The 22,337-nt window shown below is 45.7% G+C and overlaps 1 protein-coding gene across 1 annotated transcript in view; it reads left to right on the forward strand.

The window, feature by feature from the left end:
• The window catches only part of LOC120937903 (spermatogenesis-associated protein 7 homolog), a 248,135-nt gene that overhangs the window by 49,874 nt on the left and 175,924 nt on the right, over positions 1–22,337 (forward strand). Inside the window, exon 3 of the mRNA XM_040351450.1 lies at positions 9,994–10,086. Coding sequence (XP_040207384.1) covers positions 9,994–10,086 — 93 coding nt within the window. The remainder of the gene's footprint in view (positions 1–9,993; positions 10,087–22,337) is intronic.

Below are 22,337 nucleotides of genomic sequence, written 5' to 3' on the forward strand. Positions count from 1 at the left end.
ACACCATAATCCCCCCTTCCCTAAATGATTTGGACCAGTGCACAAAGCAAGGTCCATAAAGACATGAATTTATGAGTTTGGGGTGGAGGAACTTGACTGACCTCAACCCAATAGAACAGTGGTCATCAACCCTGCCCTACAGGGCCCACTAACTGGCCAGGTTTTATGTATTACCATGGGGAGATGCAGTGTAGAATACTGCAATCACTGAGCAGCAAATTATATCACCTGTGATGTATTTCAGTTATCTTGCAAACCTGGCCTGTTGGTGGGCCCTGTAGGACAGGGTTGATGACCACTGCGATAGAACACCTATTAAAGCAGAGACTGCGAGTCAGGCCTTCTCGTTTAACATCAGTGCCTTACCTCATAAATGCACTTTTGGAAGAATGGTCCAACATTCCCATAGACACACTCCAATGGCCCTCGCGTCATTGGAGTTAATTGACAGCAGCACGAGACAATGGCTGCGCTGCTATCAATCTATCCAATGAAGAGCTGAGAACAGCCGAGAAGACTGGGCCGACATCAAGCGTGCTCGACGGGGGACTTTCGAGGGCTCAGGTAAGTAAACAGGGGGTGGGGGGGTCCTGCAATCGCCAAATGTTTTTTTACCTTAATGCATATATGCCCAACTTCCACCGGAGCCAGTATACATTACATTTATAAATACAAACAAGGCCATTACACAACAAAAACAAAAAAAATTGAAATGTTATTTAATTGCAAAATATATTTATATATTCTGTACGCCGCTCGGGTTCGGGTTTGACTTGAAGAAAATGTGGCAGCCCTACTGAGGACTACAGGACTGGAAGAGGACTGAGAGAAGATGTGTCGGCGGTGACAACAGAGCAACAAGGGGGAACACAGACATCACGTCACTGAAGGAGGCACTTTGGGAGGTAAGTAATGCTCATACATGCAAATCATAGTGAGAGTCGTGGGGGTCCAAAATGCATTAGCTACCACTTTAGTTTTATGTTTAAATTTTTTTTTTTTTTTTTTAAATTCTTAAAAAAAAAATATGGTTTAAGGATATAAAGGGGTCATTGGTGAATGTCCAGGTTCTTATATTCTTTATACAGTATAAGTGCTCATATAATTTTGTCCCATCTATTTCAAAATAGAGGCTGATTTATGGATCTGTATGCCTTAAAAGGCTGTTGGTAATATAATCCAGCACATTATAGAAGATAGATCCATTACAGCTACTCCGATTATAAAATGCATCCATCAATTCTTATTATTATGAGTACAAAAATATCACAGCTTGATACAAAATGTGAATGTAGATCTTTATAGCAAGTTCAACATCAAATTTCAAATCATAATAAAGGCAATATATCATATTCTGTAATACGTCTGCATGTACGACAAAATCATATTTTTATTTTTTTTTAACAAGAAAAGACAAAATCATATTTAAAGCGGGAGTTCACCCCCAAATCAACTTTCTGACATTAGTTCCAGCATACTGCTAACATCTGCAGTATGCTGTTTTTTTTTTTTCGCTACTTATCGTTTTATGAGCCCTTGTTATCCGGCTCCGAGCGGGGATCGCTTCCGGGTATAGGCGTTCCTAAGCGAAGAGGAGTTGATTGACGGTCGGCTAAAGCGCGTCACGGCTTCCGAAAATACCCAAAGTGACACTCGGGTGTTTACGGCGCCTGCGCAGTCAGCTCTACACGGCAGGCGCAGGCGCCGTTTAGCGCCGTAAACACCCAAGTGTCACTTCGGGTATTTTCGGAAGCCGTGACGCGCTTTAGCAGCCCGTCAATCAACTCCTCTTCGCTTAGGAACGCCTACTCCCCGCAGGATTCCCCGCTCGGAGCCGGATAACAAGGGCTCTTTATTACCCAGCCGGGGAAAAAACAATAAACTGGTGGTGAAAGGATAGAGTTGAAGGAAGAAGGAGAACAGCAGATTCGGGCGTAGTATTTGGAAAAAGTCCTGCTCCCGTATGTTTCTGCACCACTCCTGCCTGAGTGGGTTTAGCGTACCCATCAGGCCTCTCTCACTGACCTGGCAGCCGGAGTATCACACGAACCTTTAACTTGAGGAAAAGTCTCTACCACAGATCCTCCTGGTATGGACTCGGGGAGAAACCTCTGCCACAGGCCCCCACTGATTGCAATTACGGAGACAATCCTTGAAGAATTATGCCTGGATCTCCTTCTTATTGTCGCCCAGGTACCGACTGACAGGTAATCCAGGGCCGGCGCTAGCGCAAGGCAACAATGGCATTGCTTTACGGCGCAAACGCCGCCAGGGGAACAGGGCGGAAAACTGTCAGGGCCGATCCGAGACGTCTGCGCGGGGTGCAGTTCACCCACCCATCTAGCTCAAGCGCTAGAGTGCTCACTGTACCCCTCCCTCCTCCTCCTCCTCTCCTTGTCGGCGTCTCTCTGCGCCGGTTACCGACGCTGTGTCACGATCTTCTTCTCCACCTGGGCGGCGTGGCTCCACACATTCCTCTCAGGCTCTCCTTTCCAGCTGCCGCCCGGGTGGGGTTGTCACTATCTCTCTGGACTAATAGAGGGCGAGGGGGGCGGTGGGGGGAAACTGTACTTCTGGAGGGGATGTCATGTCTGTCGATCACTGGGTCCCCGACGCTGCTCAAATGTTCCGGACCAACATGGTGCCGGAACCAGGAACACCGCGTGGCACGCACGCCCCCGGCCAGGTAGGCCATAAAGGTGGGAGCCACACTGGACGAAGAAGACCCAGACTCAATGGCGTCTGTCCCATAAATACCCTCTCCCAGCATGTTCAGCAAAGAAACTCCCTCCTGATTGGCTGCTGGGAAAAAACACCCAAGTCTCGACTCCACTGCTGCCACCTATCGCTCTGGGGTGGAACATCACACCAGCAACGACAGAATGAGCCCACAGCACAGCCAAGCTGAGACAGAGACTCTGTTTTGAACATAACAATTTGGATCAGAGTTCACTAATACTCTGATCACCCTCTAAATTTCAATAGCACCGGTACTTGGAAGTAACCAGGCGCTACACATACAATTCACAACCCATGAATTCCTGGACTCCTGAATTGCCTGTCATACTTGTCCATTGGGACTACACCGCAACTGTGAACCAACCGGTTGGCTCTTGTTTGCACAAGTCCATCGGACTAAACTCCAAAGTACAAACATGCATGCTCAGAACCATTGCTAAAGATCAGACAACAATAGCAGAAGTTGCCCAAAGGGTGGCGGTAAAGAGCAGAAAAACCACGTGATTTGGTGAAAGTTGGCTGAAAAAGTCCTGCCGTGTGTATGCATACCAAGTTCACGACCAACAGACTGGCTCCAGCGCCGTCTGGAGCCAGTCTGTAAGCTTAGAGAAGAAAAGGTGGAGGAGGAGAGAGGAGTAGTGGAGTGCCTTGCCATTTTAGGCTATGGGACTGTGTGTTTCTATTGATACACACAGTGTAGGGAGACACAACTCTAGTCTTTGTATGTAAGGGTGGCTCTATAGGATGAGAAAAGAGAGAAATAGGCATTCTGAAGCAGTGATCATTGCACCAGATTAAACTGGAACATCAGCAAGGATTAAAAAGTATGTCACATACTCAGTAAGTGAAATAATCAGCAGCTGAAAGTGCTTACAATTATTGTTTAATATCACTTTAAAATGCATATATCTGGTTTTATTAAAGTTCTCTACAAACTGTTCAGTTAGCCAATAAATGGTATTACCCTAAATCCAAACCTCTACCTTTGAAGTTTTTTTGCTCTTGTCAAGGTAAACGTCTGTCTTTGAAATAAATACGTATATATTGGCTTAGTGGGCATGTATATTCCTTAAAGTGGCGGTCCACCCACCACTGCAAAAATTAAAAGCCAGCAGCTGCACATATTGCAGCTGCTGACTTTCAATAATCGGACACTTACCTGTCCTGGAGTGCAGCGATGTCGGCATCGCAGCTGATGTTTCCATCAGCTGTCGGGCGCATGCCGCCTACATTGCGAGTAAAGAAACCTGCAGTGATGGCTTCACTCCGGGAACCCTTCTGCGCATGCGTGAGGCTCCGTTCCTCTCTCCTTCTGGCCCGGTGGCTGGGGAAGGAGTAGGGAGGAGGAGGGAGCCCGAGCGGTGACGTCAGTACCCGCGTGCTGAGGCTCCCAGAAGTGGGAACAGGATACCTGTGAAAGACAGGTATCCTGCCCCCCCCCCCAAAGGTGTCAAATGTGGCACTGGAGAGGGGGGGTACAACCAGCGGAAGTTCCACTTTTGGGTGGAACTCTGCTTTATGTTTACAAACGGTTTATTGAAAAAAAATTAAGTCTCAGTACAGATTAAATTCGAATTGGCAAGAAGTACAAAAATACATATTAGAGCAGTGAACAACATCTATGAAGAATATGCATATCAGGTAATCGAGCGACAGAGAAATAAGTGCTGGTTTGTATATAAGGCAGTTTGGTAGTACATTGCAGCAATGTAAAAATTTAATGACTTAGTTCGTTGGCAAAATGAGAGAATAAAACGGAATCGGAATAAAAATAATAATAAAAAAAATAAAAAAATAAATTGGTTTAATTCAATGAGTTATCAGAGAAAGGTCCCAGGGCTTCCATTTCTGATCATATATGTTCATGGTATCATATAAGGTGTGATGGATGCGTTCTCCTAGTTTAATGGATATCATACGATCCATGATTTGGGACCAAGGCACAACGGAGGAGCGCCAATTGAGCGCTATCGCCCAGTGTATTGACGTGAGTAAGGTGTGTATAAGCCTGGTGTGGGATATAGGGATGTCTGGGATCGGATAGAATAGAAGACACATTTTAGGCGTCAGTTCTATTCTTCTACCTGTTATCTGTTCTATTTTAATACTGGCCTGTTGCCATGTGTCTTTGAGGTGTGCACATTCCCAGAAGGTGTGGATAAGGGAACCCTGTACCAGGCAGCCTCTAAAACAGAGGGGAGATGTTGCGGGATAGAATGAATTAATTCTGTCAGGGGTGAGGTACCACCTATATTGGAGTTTGATGGCAGATTCCCTAATGGAGGCCGTCCTGGTACACTTCCGTAGGTTATCCGTCATGCCGTCCCATTGCTCAGTAGAGAAGGATTCATCTAGATCTGATTCCCATTGCAGCATTTGGCGTGTTTTGTCTGGTAAATTATATTCATTTAGGTTTCTATACATTCTCGATATCAGGCCTCTGTCTCTGGGTGAAGTAAGACAAATTCGTTCAAAAATCGTAAAGGGGGTTTGGAGGGAGAGAGAGAAGTTTTTTTGATAGAATAGTTTGATATTATTGTAGTCTGAGAGATCAGTATCTCTAAGTTTATATTCTGTCTGTAAATCCAAAAATGTGCGAAAAGTATTATTTTTAGTGAAAGCTTTTAAGTTAGATAGATTGTGGACTTGCCAGACAGAATAATGGTTGGAGTGAATGTCTGGAGGGGTAAATAGAGGGTCCCCTACGAAGGAAGCTAGGGGAGGGATCTCTGAGGAGATGTTAAACTTATGTTTATGTCTGTGCCATAATAGTAGGTCTTGATGTACTACTTTATTAAGATGACCCATCCTTTGAGTTTTAATAGATTTGGACCATAGGAGGCCTTGGAGGTGGAACGGCAAGACAGATTGGGGTGGAACTCTGCTTTAAGCCAGGGTTTGTCAATCAGGGTTCCATGGAACCCTAGGGTTCCTCCAGAGGTTGTGTCACATACCTGGTAGGAGACCTCCAGCCCAGGCCCCACAGAGAGTGTAACAGATGGTGCCAAGGGACAGGAGTATTACAGAGCTTGTGGCTGGAATTGTATATTTGGCGGGTCAGGCAGAACATCAGGGCAACACGCATCGCGGGAAGCATGTCACCCAAAAGTAAGTCCTGAACTTTTTTTGGGCAACATGCTTCCCCCGATGCGAGTTGCCACAATTGCAGTGCGATTTATGGAGTGACAATCCCACCACGATTTGAGGCGTTATTCAAAAGAATGGCATCTCAAATGCGATTTGTCATTCACACATCAGCGCTTTCAAATCGCGGGCAGATTCGCAGCAAATCTCCAAATGCTGAAGTGTGAATCCAGCCTTATGCCTTGTACACACAATCGGAATTTCCGATGAAAAAAGACGGAATTTTTTCATCGGATATTCCAACCGTGTGTGGGATCCATCTGACTTTTTTCTGTCGGGGTTTAGAAATAGAACATGTTTTATATTTTTCCATCGGAAATTCCGATCATCTGTATGGAACTCAGACGGAGAAAAAAAAACATGTATGCTCAGAATCAAGTCGGAAGCATTGAACTTCATTTTTCTCGGCTCGTGGTAGTGTTTTACGTCACCGCGTTTTGGACGTCGGAACAGTGTGTATGCAAGACAGCTTGAACGGAATTCCGATGGAAAACTCCATCGGATTTTATCCCATCAAAAATTCCAATCGTGTGTACAGGGTAAAATGGTGCAAATAAAATATTTACAAAAAAAAATTTAAATTACAAAGAAACAAAGAGACAACAAGCAACAGAAAGATAAAGGGGTGAAAAATAAATAATATGTCCTGTTTTAGCAGATTTCAGTCAATGAACAAGGTGTTAGGTTGGCTCTCATAACTTCGCAGGTCTTCAGTTGTAACGGGTTTACAACCACTTTAAGCAAATCTGGGCTTCCTTGTACCTATTAAAAAATATTTTGATTGCTGTGCCACAAGCTGGGGTCTACAGTGTGAACCAACCCCATAGGGAAAGATTGGAGAGGGGAATGATCACTGTTAGATGGAAGGAAGGATCACTAGGGTGTATGGAAGGAGGGGTCACTATGAAACATGGAAGGCAGGAAGGAAGGATCACTATGCCATATGAAAGGCAGGTAGGATCACTATGGTCTATGGAAGGAGGGGTCACAATGATACATGGAAGGCAGGAAGAAAGGATCACTATGTCATATGAAAGGCAGGTAGGATCACTATGGTCTATGGAAGGAGGGGTCACTATGATACATGGCAGGAAGGAAGGATCACTGTCATATGAAAGGCAGGAAGGATCACTATGGCAAATGGAAGGCAGGAAGGATCACTAAGGCACATGGAAGGCAGGAAGGATCACTAAGGCAGATGGAAGGCAGGAAGGAAGGATCACTATGCCATATGAAAGGCAGGTAGGATCACTATGGTCTATGGAAGGAGGGGTCACTATGATACATGGAAGGCAGGAAGGAAAGGATCACTGTCATATGAAAGGCAGGAAGGATCACTAAGGCACATGGAAGGCAGGAAGGATCACTAAGGCACATGGAAGGCAGGATCACCAAGGCACATGGAAGGAAGGAAGAGAGAGAGGGTTGACTTCAGTCACAGACTTTCGCTCACCCGAGGCTAGCTGTTCTCCCAAGGCTCAGGCAGTGGCAATGTGTAGACTGCTTCAAAATTCCCACCCACATAACCCCTTCACAGCCACAGGATTGGCTGCACGCAGGGGTTTGTGGGCAGACACAGGAAGAGATGAGGATGAGGTGGAACAGGTCTAACCTACCTCCTTTCCCGTTCTGTAGAGCAAGCGGGTGAGCCAGCAGACAGGTGAGTGGGCGGACTGTGCAGCGCACACTGACACGCAAAGTCAAGTGCCGATACTTGTTCCAGCACTGGGCTCCTGTCACGTATCAGATAAGACCAGAACTGTGTGGACTGCAACAGAGGAAACCCAGACGTGTTTAAGTGAAAATACAATTTATTAAATAAGTGAAATAATATTAAAATAACAACCTCCAATACCACACTGTGCACAACAACCAATACCAACAGAACCCATGAATAATAATAGTAAGAGACCAATATGTACAGGTAATGGGGAAACCCAGAATCATAACAGGGCCAGGCCAGGATCGTCACTGGGAGGTCAGCAGCTGGGGAAAGGGAAAACAAACAGGACAAGTAGAGGACGGATGCATCACAGGTAAAGGGAAAAGGGTACAGGATTCCAGGTTCAGGTTCAGGTTACAGACAGACAGGGTCAGGATCAGATGCAGAGCTAAACAGGGTCAGGGCGCATGGAGCGATACCAGGGCAAAGTCTGATTGTCACTGCCGGGTATTTGTACACATCTCCTGCAATCAGTCTCAGGTTACGCCTAATCGCAGGAGATGACGGCCCCACACTGCCAGGAACCCCCCGCTGGTGGACGCCAGTACTGCGGCCCAAAGATCATTAATGCCACCACCAGGGGAGAGCTCCCCTGGAAGTTCCAGACTGCCAGGTGACACCTGGTGGTGGACCACAGTACTGCTCGCCAAATATCAGGCAGTGTCACCAGCGGAAGGAACCTTTCCTGACAGCTCCCCTGCCTGGATTCGCAGGACACCATGATTTGCTTGAAATCCCAGGACAGTCCCGGCAAATCTGGGACGGTTGGGAGGTACGATAATAATCTGTAGATATTTATGGTTAGCAGAAATGAACAGACATCCTGCCAGAACCTCAATTAGATCATTTTAAACTCTGGTAAAGACATGTGTACTGGTGTCTGCTGTCCCTAAATTGAGATTACAGGCTCTTTGAAATGTGACCAAGTTAAAAGGCTGTGGAGGTGCACTCCTAACTACTGCAATGTGTACTGTTCTACAAAACCATCATGGCCGACCTATGATTCGTAAACAACATGGCCGCCAGAAATGGCTTTTCATGTGCCCAGTATGTGATATCATTACAATGGTAATTTTTAGCAGGGGTTTCTTTAAACAGGAAAGATACTTTAAGGGTTGAGAAATGCTGCTTCAAGCCTTAACAAATTAAAAGGAGTAGTGGTAGTGGCCACAACAACCAATAAAAGGTCATCTCTCTGCTCTCCGCCTATCAGCATGAGCCTTCTCAGCAGGTGATTGAAGATCAGGTGCCACCCCTCTTATTCCCAGTCTGGGTGCTGTTGTGCAGGGTATTTGAAAGATAACAAAATTGTCATTGTTAAAACTACTCATACTAGTTGCATTTGATAACGCATTTGCTTTTTTGAATAAATACAAAACTGCATTTATTGGTGATGTTTTTTTAAATCTCCCATGCAGCCCTAATCTACTCTAATCAGGCCATCATTATACATTCTGAGCTAGATTCACGTAGCTCGGCGTATAGTTTTGCCAGCGTAGCGCATCTCATATGCGCTACGCCGACGTAAAATAGGGCGCCCAGACCATTATTCACAAAGGTCTGGCGCCGTACGTTGCGCCGGCGTAGGGTAAATAGTCAGGCGTAAGCCCGCCTAATTCAAATGTGGAAGGTAGTGGGCGTGTTGTATTCAAAATAGCCGTGACCCCATGTAAATTTTTCCACTAACGATCCACGCATGCGCACGCATGCTCAGAGTCACGTCGCACATACTCCCTAAGATACGTCGGCTCAATGCTTTCGACGTGAATGTAACCTACGCACAGCCCCATTCACGTACCACTTACGTAAACGACGTAAAATTTGACGGCTGTTCCGACGTTGCGCGCGCATGCTCAGAGTCACGTCGCATATACTCCCTAAGATACGTCGGCTCAATGCTTTCGACGTGAACGTAACCTACGCACAGCCCCATTCACGTACCACTTACGTAAACGACGTAAAATTTGACGGCTGTTCCGACGTCCATACTTTAACATTGGCTGCGCCTCATATAGCAGGGGTAACGTTACGCCGGACATAAGCCTTACGTAAACGGCGTAGCGGGTGCAAGTACGTTCGTGAATCGGCGTATCTAGGTAATTTACATATTCTACGCCTAAATCTACGGAAGCGCCCCTAGCGGCCAGCGTAAATATGCACCCTAGGTACGACGGCGTACTAACATTTACGTCGGTCGGAGGAAGCTGAAATTCAGGCGTATCTAGCTCCCAGAATAGCACGCATAGAGACGACGGCGCATCTACTGACTTACGCGGCATATCAATAGATACGCTGACGTAAGAGCTACATGAATCTAGCTCTCTGTGTGTTTACAGTGATCATCAGAATGTTACAAATACAAGTACAAATCTCTTTTTTTCCTCCAGCTTTGTTTCCTGGATCGTCGTGTTCTTTGTCAACGCAGTTCCTCCTGCAGGATCACATGGCGGCACACTACCGAAATCTCCATTCTGCAAAAGGTACAATGGGTTCTGGGAAATCCTATAATGGATCTAATGCCAAGAATGTGTTTTGTGTATTTTTTTTAGTTTTAAATAGTATAAAAATCACGTATTTTTTCCCATTTCTGTCTCATTTGGGATATTATTATTGTTGATGTCTTCTCTGGAAAACACAACTGGAGGTTGGAATGGATAGTTGTCACCAGAACAGGTGTGCAGGAAGATTTCCTCCTACCTGATATCTGATAACTAAACATTGCATCAACTTTTGGCTTTAGATCTACTTTAAATCTGATGTTTAATCTGCTTATATTTTACTGTCCCGGGTTCACCTCTCCCCCCCCCCCCCCCACCATCAGCATACTAATTCAATTTTTAAATACAATCTTCCATTTTCAGGACATACTTTGATTTAGACCCGGTGATAACAAATAATATTATAATAATAAAAAAAAGGCAGTTCTGGCAATTGCAGTGTACAGAGTTCTTAACCTCCTGAGACCCGCGCTATAGTCAAATGACGGCTACAGCGCGGATCTCAAAATCCAACTAGACATCAATTGACGTCTGCCCCTTTGGGCGTTCCCCGCGCGCGCTCCAGAGCGCGCAGCGCGGGAACTTCTGTGTTGGCCGTGTCCCTTGGACACAGCCAATTACAGATCGCCGCGAACCGCCAATCAGAGTGGCCGTTTGCGATGCGATCTGTGCGGCCAATGAGAGATGATCTCATATGTAAACATATGAGATCATCTCTCATTGCCGGCTCACACAGAGACAGCGTCCTGTCTCTGGAGAGGAGACCGATCTGTGTCTCTTGCACATAGGGACACAGATCGGTCACCCCCCCCCCCCAGTCACCTCCCCCCACCTACAGTTAGAACACTATATAGCATGGGTCTTCAAACTACGGCCCTCCAGTTGTTCCGGAACTACAATTCCCATCATGCCTAGTCATGACTGTGAATGTCAGTGTGTTACAATGCCTCATGGGATGTGTAGTTCTACAACATCTGGAGGGCCGTAGTTTGAGGATCCCTGCTATATAGGGAACATATTTAACCCCTTCCTCACCCCCTAGTGTTAACCCCTTCAATGCCAGTCACATTTATACAGTAATTAGTGAATATTTATAGCACTGATCGCAGTATAAATGTGAATGGCGCCAAAAATGTGTCAAAAGTGTCCGATGTGTCCGTCATAAAAATCGCAGATCGCCGCCATTTCTAGTAAAAAAATAATAACAAAAAATAATAATTCTGTCCCCTATTTTGTAGGCGCTATAACTTTTGCGCTTATTGCGATTTTTTTTTTTTTACCAAAAATATGTAGAAGAATACGTATCGGCCTAAACTGAGAATTTTTTTTTTTTTTAAATTGGGCTATTTATTATAGCAACAAGTAAAAAATATTGTATTTTTTTTTCAAAATTGTCGCACTTTTTGGTTTATAGCGCAAAAAATAAAAACCGCACAGGCGATCAAATACCACCAAAAGAAAAAAGGACGTCAATTTTGTTTGGGAGCCACGTCGCACGACCGCGCAATTGTCAGTTAAAACGACGCAGTGCCGGTGATCTGCCGTGCTGGTTCCAGGTATCACGGAAGTTCCAGCGCATGCGCGAACTGAGGCGCAGAGATGGTTCCAGCCATCGGGAAAGTTCCGTCAAGCACTGCGCAGGTGCAAACTTGCTGACGGAAATCCCCGAACGGCGGCCGGCATCCAGGGCGACGTGGACTTAGAGGAAAGTGGCCAGTCGGCCTCACGTCCTCGCTGCGCTCGGACGGCTCGCTTCGCTCGCTCGGCCTCCTGGCTCTTTTTTTAACATCCTCCAATCCATGGGGATGTTAAAGAATGAGCCTGGATGCCGGGCGAGGTTCGGGGATTTCCGTCGGGAAGTTTGCGCCTGCGCAGTGAGTGGAGGAACTTCCCCCATAGGGGAACATTGAGGACAAGTCACCGGAAGCTGAAATTTCACCTGGGCAGGAGGGGGGTATATGTGCCCAGTAAGCAAGTGGTTAAAGGACAGCTTGCATAATTTCCCAAAGACAACTTGGTTGGAAGAATAAAAACTTTCAATGCGTCTTTAAAAATCCATTAAATGATTAAAGCAAATTTTTAAAGTGGTTGTAAACCTCAAGACATGAAATATGAACAAAGCATGTCCATCTATAGTGTGTACTTGTCTCAATTAAGAGCACTTATAAGTCGTCCGTGAATAGGAAAGGACGTAACTCACGTCTACGTTCAAAAAATGACGTCGGTGCGACATCATTTCGCGCAAAGCACGGCGGGAAATTTCGAAACGGAGCATGCGCATTTCAATCGGCGCGGGGACGCGCTTCATTTAAATGAATCAGGCCCCCCCCCCGCCCAATTTGAAATACGCGCCGAGAAATACACTAAGCCGCCGTAACTTACGGCGCGAAAACTTCCTGGATTCGAAATTCCGCCAGGTAAGATACGGCGGCGTAGCGTATCTCTGATACGCTGCGCCAGGGTAAATGACTGTGAATCTGGCCCTTGATTACTATGCACAGCTGCCCCAGATTCTGGGTGCCCCGGTTTTAGTGAATCTCCCCCAGTGTGAGACGCTCACAGTGTGCAGTAAAACCAATTTCAGTGCCGGAGTTCAGATTTAAATAATAGTAGATACATATGTCAGAGAAAGTATAAAATCAATAAGTCATCCAGGGAGCGATGATAAAATAATCATGAATTAGGCTTTATATGCATTCCAAATCACCCATTCTCTCACATCTATCTAATAATATATTTAAACTCTTCCTGTTCTCGTGTCAGTCAGCGTGCCGATTTATCGGCCTTTGATTTTATCGGCCTTTGATTTTAGCGGCGTGTAATACCCCTGATACACAGCGGACACGCGCTTTCTTGTTATAACAGACATCATGAAATAAGAATTGTCTGATGAGGGATCTTTAGTTTTCATCAGTTTTTTGTCACGACATCGCCAACTGTCAGGATGGATCAGTATTCTGCTGCTTTGGTTTCTATTAGTGGATCTATTTGGGCTCTGTTTATATCTTGGCGCTGCCGATCGCGGGCAGAATCGCTGCGATTTCGCCCGCGATCCTAAATCACAGGACGCCCGTGCAATCCCTGTCACTTCCAATGGCACCCCGTTCACAGTGCAATTTTGCCGCGACTGTCGCCTGACAAATTGTGGTAAAATCACGCAAACAGAACCGCGGGACACCTGTCACCCAAAATAAGTTCTTGTAGTTCAATTGGGGTGCCATTGGAAGTGACGGAGATCGCACAGGCGTCCCGCAATTTGCCATCATCCGGGATCGCGGGCAGAATGCCAAGATGTAAATGGATATCTCCTCTGCGAATTTGCACAGGAGCCCTCTTCGTCTTTTGGTCCGTTTCAGGTCCGAATTCAGCTAAAAGTTTGGGCTGAAAACGAACCTGAGACGGTGAATGAGGACGCACCGGACCCCTGCTGTGAGCCGCATGCAAAAATAGTGTGAACCCAGACTTAGGGTTTGTTCTGGTTTGATTCCAGGGTTAGGCAGTTACTTTTAGACATGTGCGGTTTTTCAGAAATTTTTATGTGTCGTTATTTGGAAATTCGGATGTATCCGAACTTCCGAATTAGAATAGTACCGAATTTAAACGAATTCGAAATAACGAAATTCGGACGAAATTCAAATTTGAATCGTTTTCGAATAGTTTTCCAATTTCCAAAGAGAATAAAGTAGAATAAAAAATAAAGGAATATAATACAAAAAAAATTCTATTCTATTCCTTTATTTTCTATTCTATTTTATAGGAGGAAGTCAACACAGCACAGGGATGGTGGGAGTCCCTCATAATGAGCACAGCACAGCGATGGTGGGAGCCCCTCATAATGAGCACATTAAGGGGTACAGCCCCAGGAGGAAGTCAGCACAGCACAGCGATGGTGGGAGCCCCTCATAATGAGCACATTAAGGGGTACAGCCCCAGGAGGAAAAAAGCACAGCACAGCGATGGTGGAAGCCCCTCATAATGAGCACAGCAGGGGCACAGCCCCAGGAGGAAGTCAGCACAGCACAGGGATGGTGGGAGCCCCTCATAATGGGCACAGCACAGGGATGGTGGGAGCCCCTCATAATGGGCACAGCACAGGAATGGTGGGAGCCCCTCATAATGAGCACATTAAGGGGTACAGCCCCAGGAGGAAGTCAGCACAGCACAGGGATGGTGGGAGCCCCTCATAATGAGCACAGCACAGCGATGGTGGGAGCCCCTCTTAATGAGTCAAATGTTCGTTAACTTTATTATGAGGGGCTCCCACCATCCCTGTGCTGTGCTGACTTCCTGAGTTTGCTTATTCATCATAATGAATGTTCGTAATTTTTACGAAAAGTTTACGAAAATTTGACCAGTTCTGTAAGAAATTCGGATCTGAAATTTCGTATTTCGTAAAATTCGGATTTCGGATGCTCCCGAATGTACGAATTTTTGGAAATTTGTACGAATTTTCGATTCGTACGAACGAACCGCACATGTCTACATTTTTCTAATGAAGAAACTGTTGAGCTGCCGGCTTGCATTTGTTATGGACTCGCAGTGATTTTTTTAAGCCAGCGCGCCGACAGGCTGCTCATATACGGTACTTGCACAGTTGCACTATACAGCGGTAGAGATTGGGTAACTTTCTTTGTTACAATATGAATTTATTGTTGCCCATTATCGGCACCTTTTGAAGCGGTGTCCTGCATGCTGCATTTTTGGTTCATATTTGGTTAGTTTAAAAAAAGACACACCAAAAACGCACCTCCCCATTAAAATGCATTGAGAACACATGCGCGGGTGTTGCGTTTTTATGAAAAAAAAACATACCTATAAAAAAATGTCACTGCTCCACAGTCATGGTGGAAAAATTCCTTTTTACCATGATTGTCAGCTCCACCTAGTGGCCATAAGGCTGTATTTTCCTGATAATGGCAACAGTAGTGCTGAGGACCACAGGAAATAAACATTTTCCACACATTATGGGGATTATTAACAATGGCTGGGTGGGATGCTCAGGCATTCTTGCTGCACATTTTTTTATACTTTTTTCTTAGGTTAACAAGAGGTCCACTTTAAGTGATATTAGATCCATGTCCTCGCCTGGCAATTCTTTTGTCTGGTTATTTATTGCAGTGAAACCCTCAGTGTGTACTCCAGCCCATGATCTGTTTATTGTTAGCCTTGCGTTTTATTTCCTCTGCTTGCTATGACCCTTCGAACTGTCTGCATGATTTCTTGTCTCTTGATTTTCCTAATGGGATTTGGCCGCCGTGAGGCACGACCGTGTTTTGTGGCAAGCGTGTTTTCTCTGCAATTATGCAGATGACTTTTCTATGCTAATCGTTTTGCCAAGCTCTTATGTTTAAATATTGTAATGTTGTGTCATCTTCCTACTGTGGTGGCGGCTTAACCCCATTCAGTCAGGATGCCGCTAACACCGCCTCTGATACTGAATCACGCAGTCCCTCTGATATTAAACAGAAATGAATTGGCCATGCACTAATGCCGCGTACACACGATTGGAAATTCTGACAAGAAATGTCTGATGTGAGCTTTTTGTCAGAAATTCCGACCGTGTGTAGGCTCCATCGGACATTTGCTGTCGGAATTTCTGACAACAACATTTTGAAAGCTGGTTCTCACATTTTCCGACAACAAAAGTTCTTGTCGAAAATTCCGATCGTCTGTATGCAATTCCGACGCACAAAAATCCTACGCATGCTCGGAATCATTAAACTTAATTTTTCTCAGTTCGTTGTAGTGCTGTACGCCACCGTGTTCTTGATGTTCGGAATTTCAGACAACATTTGTGTGACCGTGTGTAGGCGAAAGAAGTTTGAGGCAACATTCCGTTGGAAAAAAATCTATGGTTTTGTTTTCGGAATTTCCGATCGTGTGTACGCGGCATTATAGATTTTAGAATTAATATTTGTATGAATAGAATTCTCAGCACACTCGATGATTTGACGAATGTCATTTCAAAATTGTTTCAAAATTTAATTTGCTGTTAAAGTGGAACTTAAAAGCCCAAATTTTTTTTTAACCTGCGTTACCTGTGTTACTTTAAGTGAGAATTGCGCGGTTTATGGAATTTGTATTTATTTATTTTTTTGGTAGCATTCAGCGGGACTACAAGAAGATCTTCAGGCATCTTCTTGAGCAAAAAAAGAGTGACAAGCCTGTGATTCATTCTGACTTCATTTGGAAAGTTGCAGAACGTGTCTTTGGTGTTTGATGGTCACCAACGTCCAGCTCGATTCACAGCCCTTGATGGCTGTGAATCGAGCTGGACGTCGTGCTGTTGGTGTTGTAAACCCGGAATGCCTAACTGATCGTCACATCATGGACTACATCCCACCAACCGAGTAAAAGTCAGCACCTACAAGCAGGGCAGGACTTAGGGTGGTGGGGGCCCCTGGGCTTGAGTGTTGAAGGGGCCCCCTGGAGCCGAGAATTGGGGGGGATCGAAGTTGTTGAGCGGGGGGGGGGGCGAATTGAAGTTGTTGAGCGGGGGGGAGCGCATTAAAGTTGTTGAGCGGGGGGGGATTTTGCAGTTGTTGAGGGGGGGGAGTGCCTCTCACCTGTGCCAACAGCCGGGGCCACAGACTGTCATTAGCCCGGCTGTCGGCTTTCTTCCCTTCAGCAGCCACAGTCCTCCACACACCGCTCCGGTTCCTCCTGCTTCCGTGCTGCCTCCTCTTGCAGTGCGGGAAAATTAACCCTTTTGCGGGACTGCGGGAAGAAGCTGTCTGTGTGGGAAAGTCCCACAGAATCTGTGCGTGTTGGGAGGTATGCGCAGGGCCGCCATCAGGAATTTTGGGGCCCCTTGCACAGCTTAAGGCATGGCCCCCCTGAAGCAGAGAACCTAGGGGGGGTGGGGGTGCTGCCGCCTGAAATTGAGAAGCGTGGGGGCTGCCGCAAATTGAGAAGCGGGGGGGCCTTTACAAAAAAAAGAAGAAATAAATAAGAAAACAAATATATATATAAATATATGTAGCCATCCGGGGCCCTGGGGACCTCTGGGCCTTTTAATAAAAAGAAAAAATAAACCTCTGGGCCCTTTAATAATAAAAAAAAAAAACATTTATAAAAAATACATAAAAAAAGGGAGGTTGCCAAACCCGGGGGCCCTGGGGACCTCTGGGCCTTTTAATAAAAAATAAACAAAAATAAAAAAATAAACATTTATAAAAAAAATAAAAAAAGAGGGGGTTGCCACATGGGGCCCTGGGGACCTCTGAGCCCTTTAATAAAAAAAAATATATATATATATATAAAAAAAAAAAAAAAAAAGGTGGGTTGCCATCCGGGGGCCCTGGAGACCCCTGGGCCCTTTAATAATAATAATAATAATAAAATATATATATATATATATATATATATATATATATATATATATACATATATATATTATATATATATAAATAAAAAATATATAAAAAAAACATTTTTTTACAAAAAAATAAATAAAAAAAAGGGGGGTTGCCGTCCAGGGCCCTGGAGACCCCTGGGCCCTTTAATAATAATAATAAAAAAAAAATATATATATATATATATATATATATATATATATATATATTATATATATAAAAATAAAAAATATATAAAAAAAAAACATTTTTTTACAAAAAATAAATAAAAAAAGGGGGGGGTTGCCGTCCGGGGCCCTGGGGGCCTCCGGGCCCCTGGGGACCTCCGGACCCCTAAAAAAAAAAAAAAAAAAAAAAAAAAAAATTTTTTTTTTTTTTTTAAAGGGGGCCCCCTATTGGGTGGGGCCCCTGGGCTTGAGCCCAGTCAAGGCCAATGGTAAGTCCGGCCCTGCCTACAAGGATGTGCGTGGTTTATTGCTCGAAGCGAGATGACAGTGGAAAGAAAATCAGAAAGGAAACCAGGTTCCAGTGGGAGCTGGTGGGTCGGCCGGTCAGCGGGCACAGTGGGGACACAGTGCGGGCTGGGACACCTCCTCTCCAGACAGTGCAGACTGCTCCGCTCGTGCCGTGCATTCCACGAAGCTGCTGACGTCACTTCCGGTTTATCACTGGCACAGGGAAAACCTCCCAGTGACGTCATAACTCGGATGGAAAGCACCACCCATGTCCTAGGGTGGTGCCAATGTCAAACAAAGCACCCAGCCGTAGTTTTACATACTACGGGCGCCGGGCGGAAGTTGTCCGGCGTGATGTACTGCGCCACAAGGCAGGTCAAAAGCCTGCAAATGAAGCGCCTCGTTTGCAATCCAGTGATAGCATAGACGTGGTGCTTCCCATAGTGCACTGTGTCTGGTGTCCGAACACAGTGCACTCAAGGACCTTTTCTATTTTTCTGACTGCCGGGGGGGGGGGGGGGCGCCCGTATGGACAGGCCACCACTGCCAGGTTCTATTGTCCTGATTGTGACGTCGGAATTTGTGCAGTGCCACGTTTCAAAATGTTTTATATCTGGCATGTTTACTAAACCAATTTGCAGTGTCTAGTATTAGAGTGACTAATAATATTGCACCCTTGTTTGGACAAATTTTAGTGGCCCAGATTCAAGAAGCAATTGCGCCTGTGTAACCATAGGTTACACAGCGCAATTGCTTACTTGCTCCGGCGTTACGAATGCTCCTGATTCAGGAACATCATAACGCCGACTGCAGCCTAAAATCTGCGTGGCATAAGGCTCTTATGCCACGCATATCTTAGGCTGCATTCTAGCGATGACCGCTAGGGGGCGCTCCCATTGTGCTCAGTGTATAGTATGCAAATTGCATACTAACACCGATTCACAACGTTGCGCGAGCCCTGCGTACGCAATTTACGTAGTTTGCGTACGTCGGGTTTCGCGTAAGGTTGCACATCCTAATAGCACGCGCAGCCAATGCTAAAGGATACCCGTCGTTCCCGCGTCGCGATATTTGAAATCTACGTCGTTTGCGTAAGTGATTCGTGAATGGCGCTGGACGCCATTCACGTTCACTTTGAAGCAAATGACGTCCTTGCGACGTCATTTGCCGCAATGCACGTCGGGAAAGTTTCCCGACGGAGCATGTGCTCTACGCTCGACGCCCCCTACGGGATCATTTACATTAGGCGCCCTTAGGCAGGGCAAGTTTACACAGCGCACACGCAATTTACGGAGCTACTGCTCCGTGAATCGCGGGTAGCGCAGTAAATTTGCGGGGGCGCAGTGCAAAAACGCTGCCCTGCGCCTCCGCAAATAAGGGGCAAATCTACCTGAATCCGGGCCAGTGTTTTTGTCTTGATTACATTATTGAATAAAATTAATTATTATTATATTATTGTTTTTTATAATTATTTATAGTTATTTATTATATTATAATTTATGATTTTGTGTTTCAAACTTTATCATACCTGGGATGTCTACTAGACTCTTGTTTGGATGGATTTAAGTGAGTTATTCCTAAGAATTACAGGCCTACAATATAAAACAACAAATTTCTATGCAAAACAATGTACTGTTTTGACATTCAAAAGTACTGACATAATCAGACCGCCAGGGAGGTTAATAAAATATGTACCTGCTGAATATCCACTCCAGCTTTCCTTGAAATACTTGGAAATATTGTATAGTTAAATAAGCAGAAATAAGAAATAATACAGAGACACTCTGTAATACCAATAGCTGGTAGCTGTAACCATTTCCCATAAGGCTTTATTAAATTCTAGGCTACAACAGTACATGAGGACCAATATGGAATTCTGAACCTCTCAACCCACTTTCCTGTATGTGACGGTAATTAAATAAGATTGGCAGAAATACTGGATATGAAGAAAAATTGCTTAGTGCCAAGTGTGGTATTTTTTTTAATATTTTTTTACCAATTCCCAGATGGTGCTTCATTGTTATGTAACATAATACTGTGCAAAAATAGACACATTCTACCCTAAATATAGGAAACTGTGTACATTATTTCTATAATGGCAAAATAGATTAAATAATGAAATTTCACACAACAGGTGCAAATTCAATGTAACAATAATGTAACAGCTGCCAGTTCTACAGCATTAGTTTGTCTGGCTTCATAGCTGGTGGTAATAAACATACAGTAATCAGAAATGGACAATGTTAACTCCTTATGGCAGCCTCTTGCCAACCCATTTGTGAGTCTTAACGCTTCCTGATCAAAAGATCAGGAGTCCATCCTACCTGCTTCCAAACATTGCTCGATGACCTGGAGGTGTCGATTACAGTGCAATGGCTGCATAGTATTTTTCAGGGTAGGTTTAATGGTGCTGACAACAGTGAACCATCCCTGCATAATGTGCCCTAAATATGACAAATTTCAGGCCTCATTCACGTGGGCCTGATCACCTGCTGGTGGCACTGTGGTTTCTGGGAGGAGGGTTGTAATTTCAGTGTCCACCAGCGGGTGTCTCCCAGTAGCCAGCAATTTCCAGTAATCAGTCTCCACCTGATGCTGGCTGCTGGGAGGGTATTTAGTTCCTCCTTAAATTGGGGTACACACTATAAGAAAATGGGGTGAGCATTTGTCCGATTTTTCTTGATGTTTCACATCAAATCGACACCGATGAATGAAAAATCTCGTACGACAAAGGCTTTTTTTGTTGTCTTTTTTTTCTGATCATGCAAAGTCTTTCTTTTCTGATTTTTCTGTGTCTGAAAATTGTCCAAAAACGGTACACATTAAACGGAGATCTTTCCTTCTGTTCCCGTATGAGAAAAAATTTGGAGTTTGTCCCTGTTACGGAACCATGAACCAGACGTACAACAAGAGATAAGTGAAAATAAGAAGGCTTTATTGAAAATCAAGCTGTAAAGCAAAAGTCCAAACGGATGGTGGAACCAGAGGTCAGGAACCAGAAGGGTAGTCAGACGAAGCCAGGATCAGGAACCAGCAGGGAAGTCAGACGAAGCCAGGATCAGGAACCAGCAGAGAAGTCAGACGAAGCCAGGATCAGAACCAGAAGCAGCAGCAGTCTTAGAAGCATGTGCACACAGGAGGACCAAGCAAGGAACTGAAGTCACAGACCTCCTATATATGTGAGCCAGGCATCCAGCTCCTCCCAGTGGGAAGGAGGAGCCGCAGGGTGGGAGGCTACAAGAGACCTAGAAACCAAGATGGCCGCCAGCACATGTCAAACGAAGGAGACAGGAGAGAGGTAAGACCATGACAGTACCTCCCCCTCAAGGGCCCCTCCTCCGCGGTGCAAAAAACGGTTTCTGAGGGAAGCGTGCGTGGAAGGCTCGGAGCAAGGCAGGAGCATGGACATCTGCGGAGGGAACCCAGGAACGCTCCTCTGGACCATAACCACGCCAGTGGACCAAAAACTGCACCCGACCACGGACCAGGCGTGAGTCCAGGATATTGCTCACCTCATACTCCTCGTGATTGCCCACTTGGACCGGACGAGGCCGAGAAACCGAGGAAGTGAAGCGATTGCACACCAGTGGCTTCAACAGGGAGACATGAAACACGTTGGAGATCCGCATGCCAGGTGGAAGCGCAAGGGCATAGGCTACCGGGTTTACCCTGCGAAGCACTCGGAAGGGACCAACAAAGCGAGGAGCCAGCTTGGGAGTGGGCACTCGAAGGTTGAGGTTGCGGGTGGACAACCATACACGGTCTCCGACCTGGTAGGAAGGAGCAGGCGCTCGTCTGCGATCAGCCTGGAGTTTCTGGCGTTGCGCAGAGACCTCAAGGGACTCCTGGATCTGTACCCAAGAAGCACGTAGGACGGAAAGGTGATCCTCCACAGCCGGAATATCCTGGGGAGAGAATGCCTCCGGTAACACGGCAGGTTGGAACCCATAATTGGCCATGAAGGGAGACGTCCCAGAAGAAGAGTTCACCGCCGTGTTCCTGGCAAACTCAGCCCAAGGCAGGAGGTCAACCCAGTTGTCTTGGTGATCGGAGACATAGCAACGAAGGAATTGCTCCAAAGCCTGATTGGATCGTTCTGCGGCCCCATTGGACTGAGGGTGGTAGGCCGAGGAGAAGGAGAGATGAATCCCCAACTGGGAGCAAAAGGCGCGCCAGAACCTGGACACAAACTGACTCCCCCGATCCGACACAATCTCCTTGGGCAAACCGTGCAACCGGAAGACCTCCCTGGCAAAAATCGTGGCCAACTCTTGTGCAGAGGGTAACTTCTTGAGAGGAACACAGTGGCACATTTTGGAAAACCGATCCACAATCATGAGAATGACCGTATGGCCTCGGGATGCAGGGAGGTCCACGATGAAATCCATCCCCAGGTGTGACCATGGGCGGTCCCCGGTGGCTA

The sequence above is a fragment of the Rana temporaria genome, chromosome 4, assembly GCF_905171775.1.
Source record: "Rana temporaria chromosome 4, aRanTem1.1, whole genome shotgun sequence".
NCBI classification, from domain to species: Eukaryota; Metazoa; Chordata; class Amphibia; order Anura; family Ranidae; genus Rana; species Rana temporaria.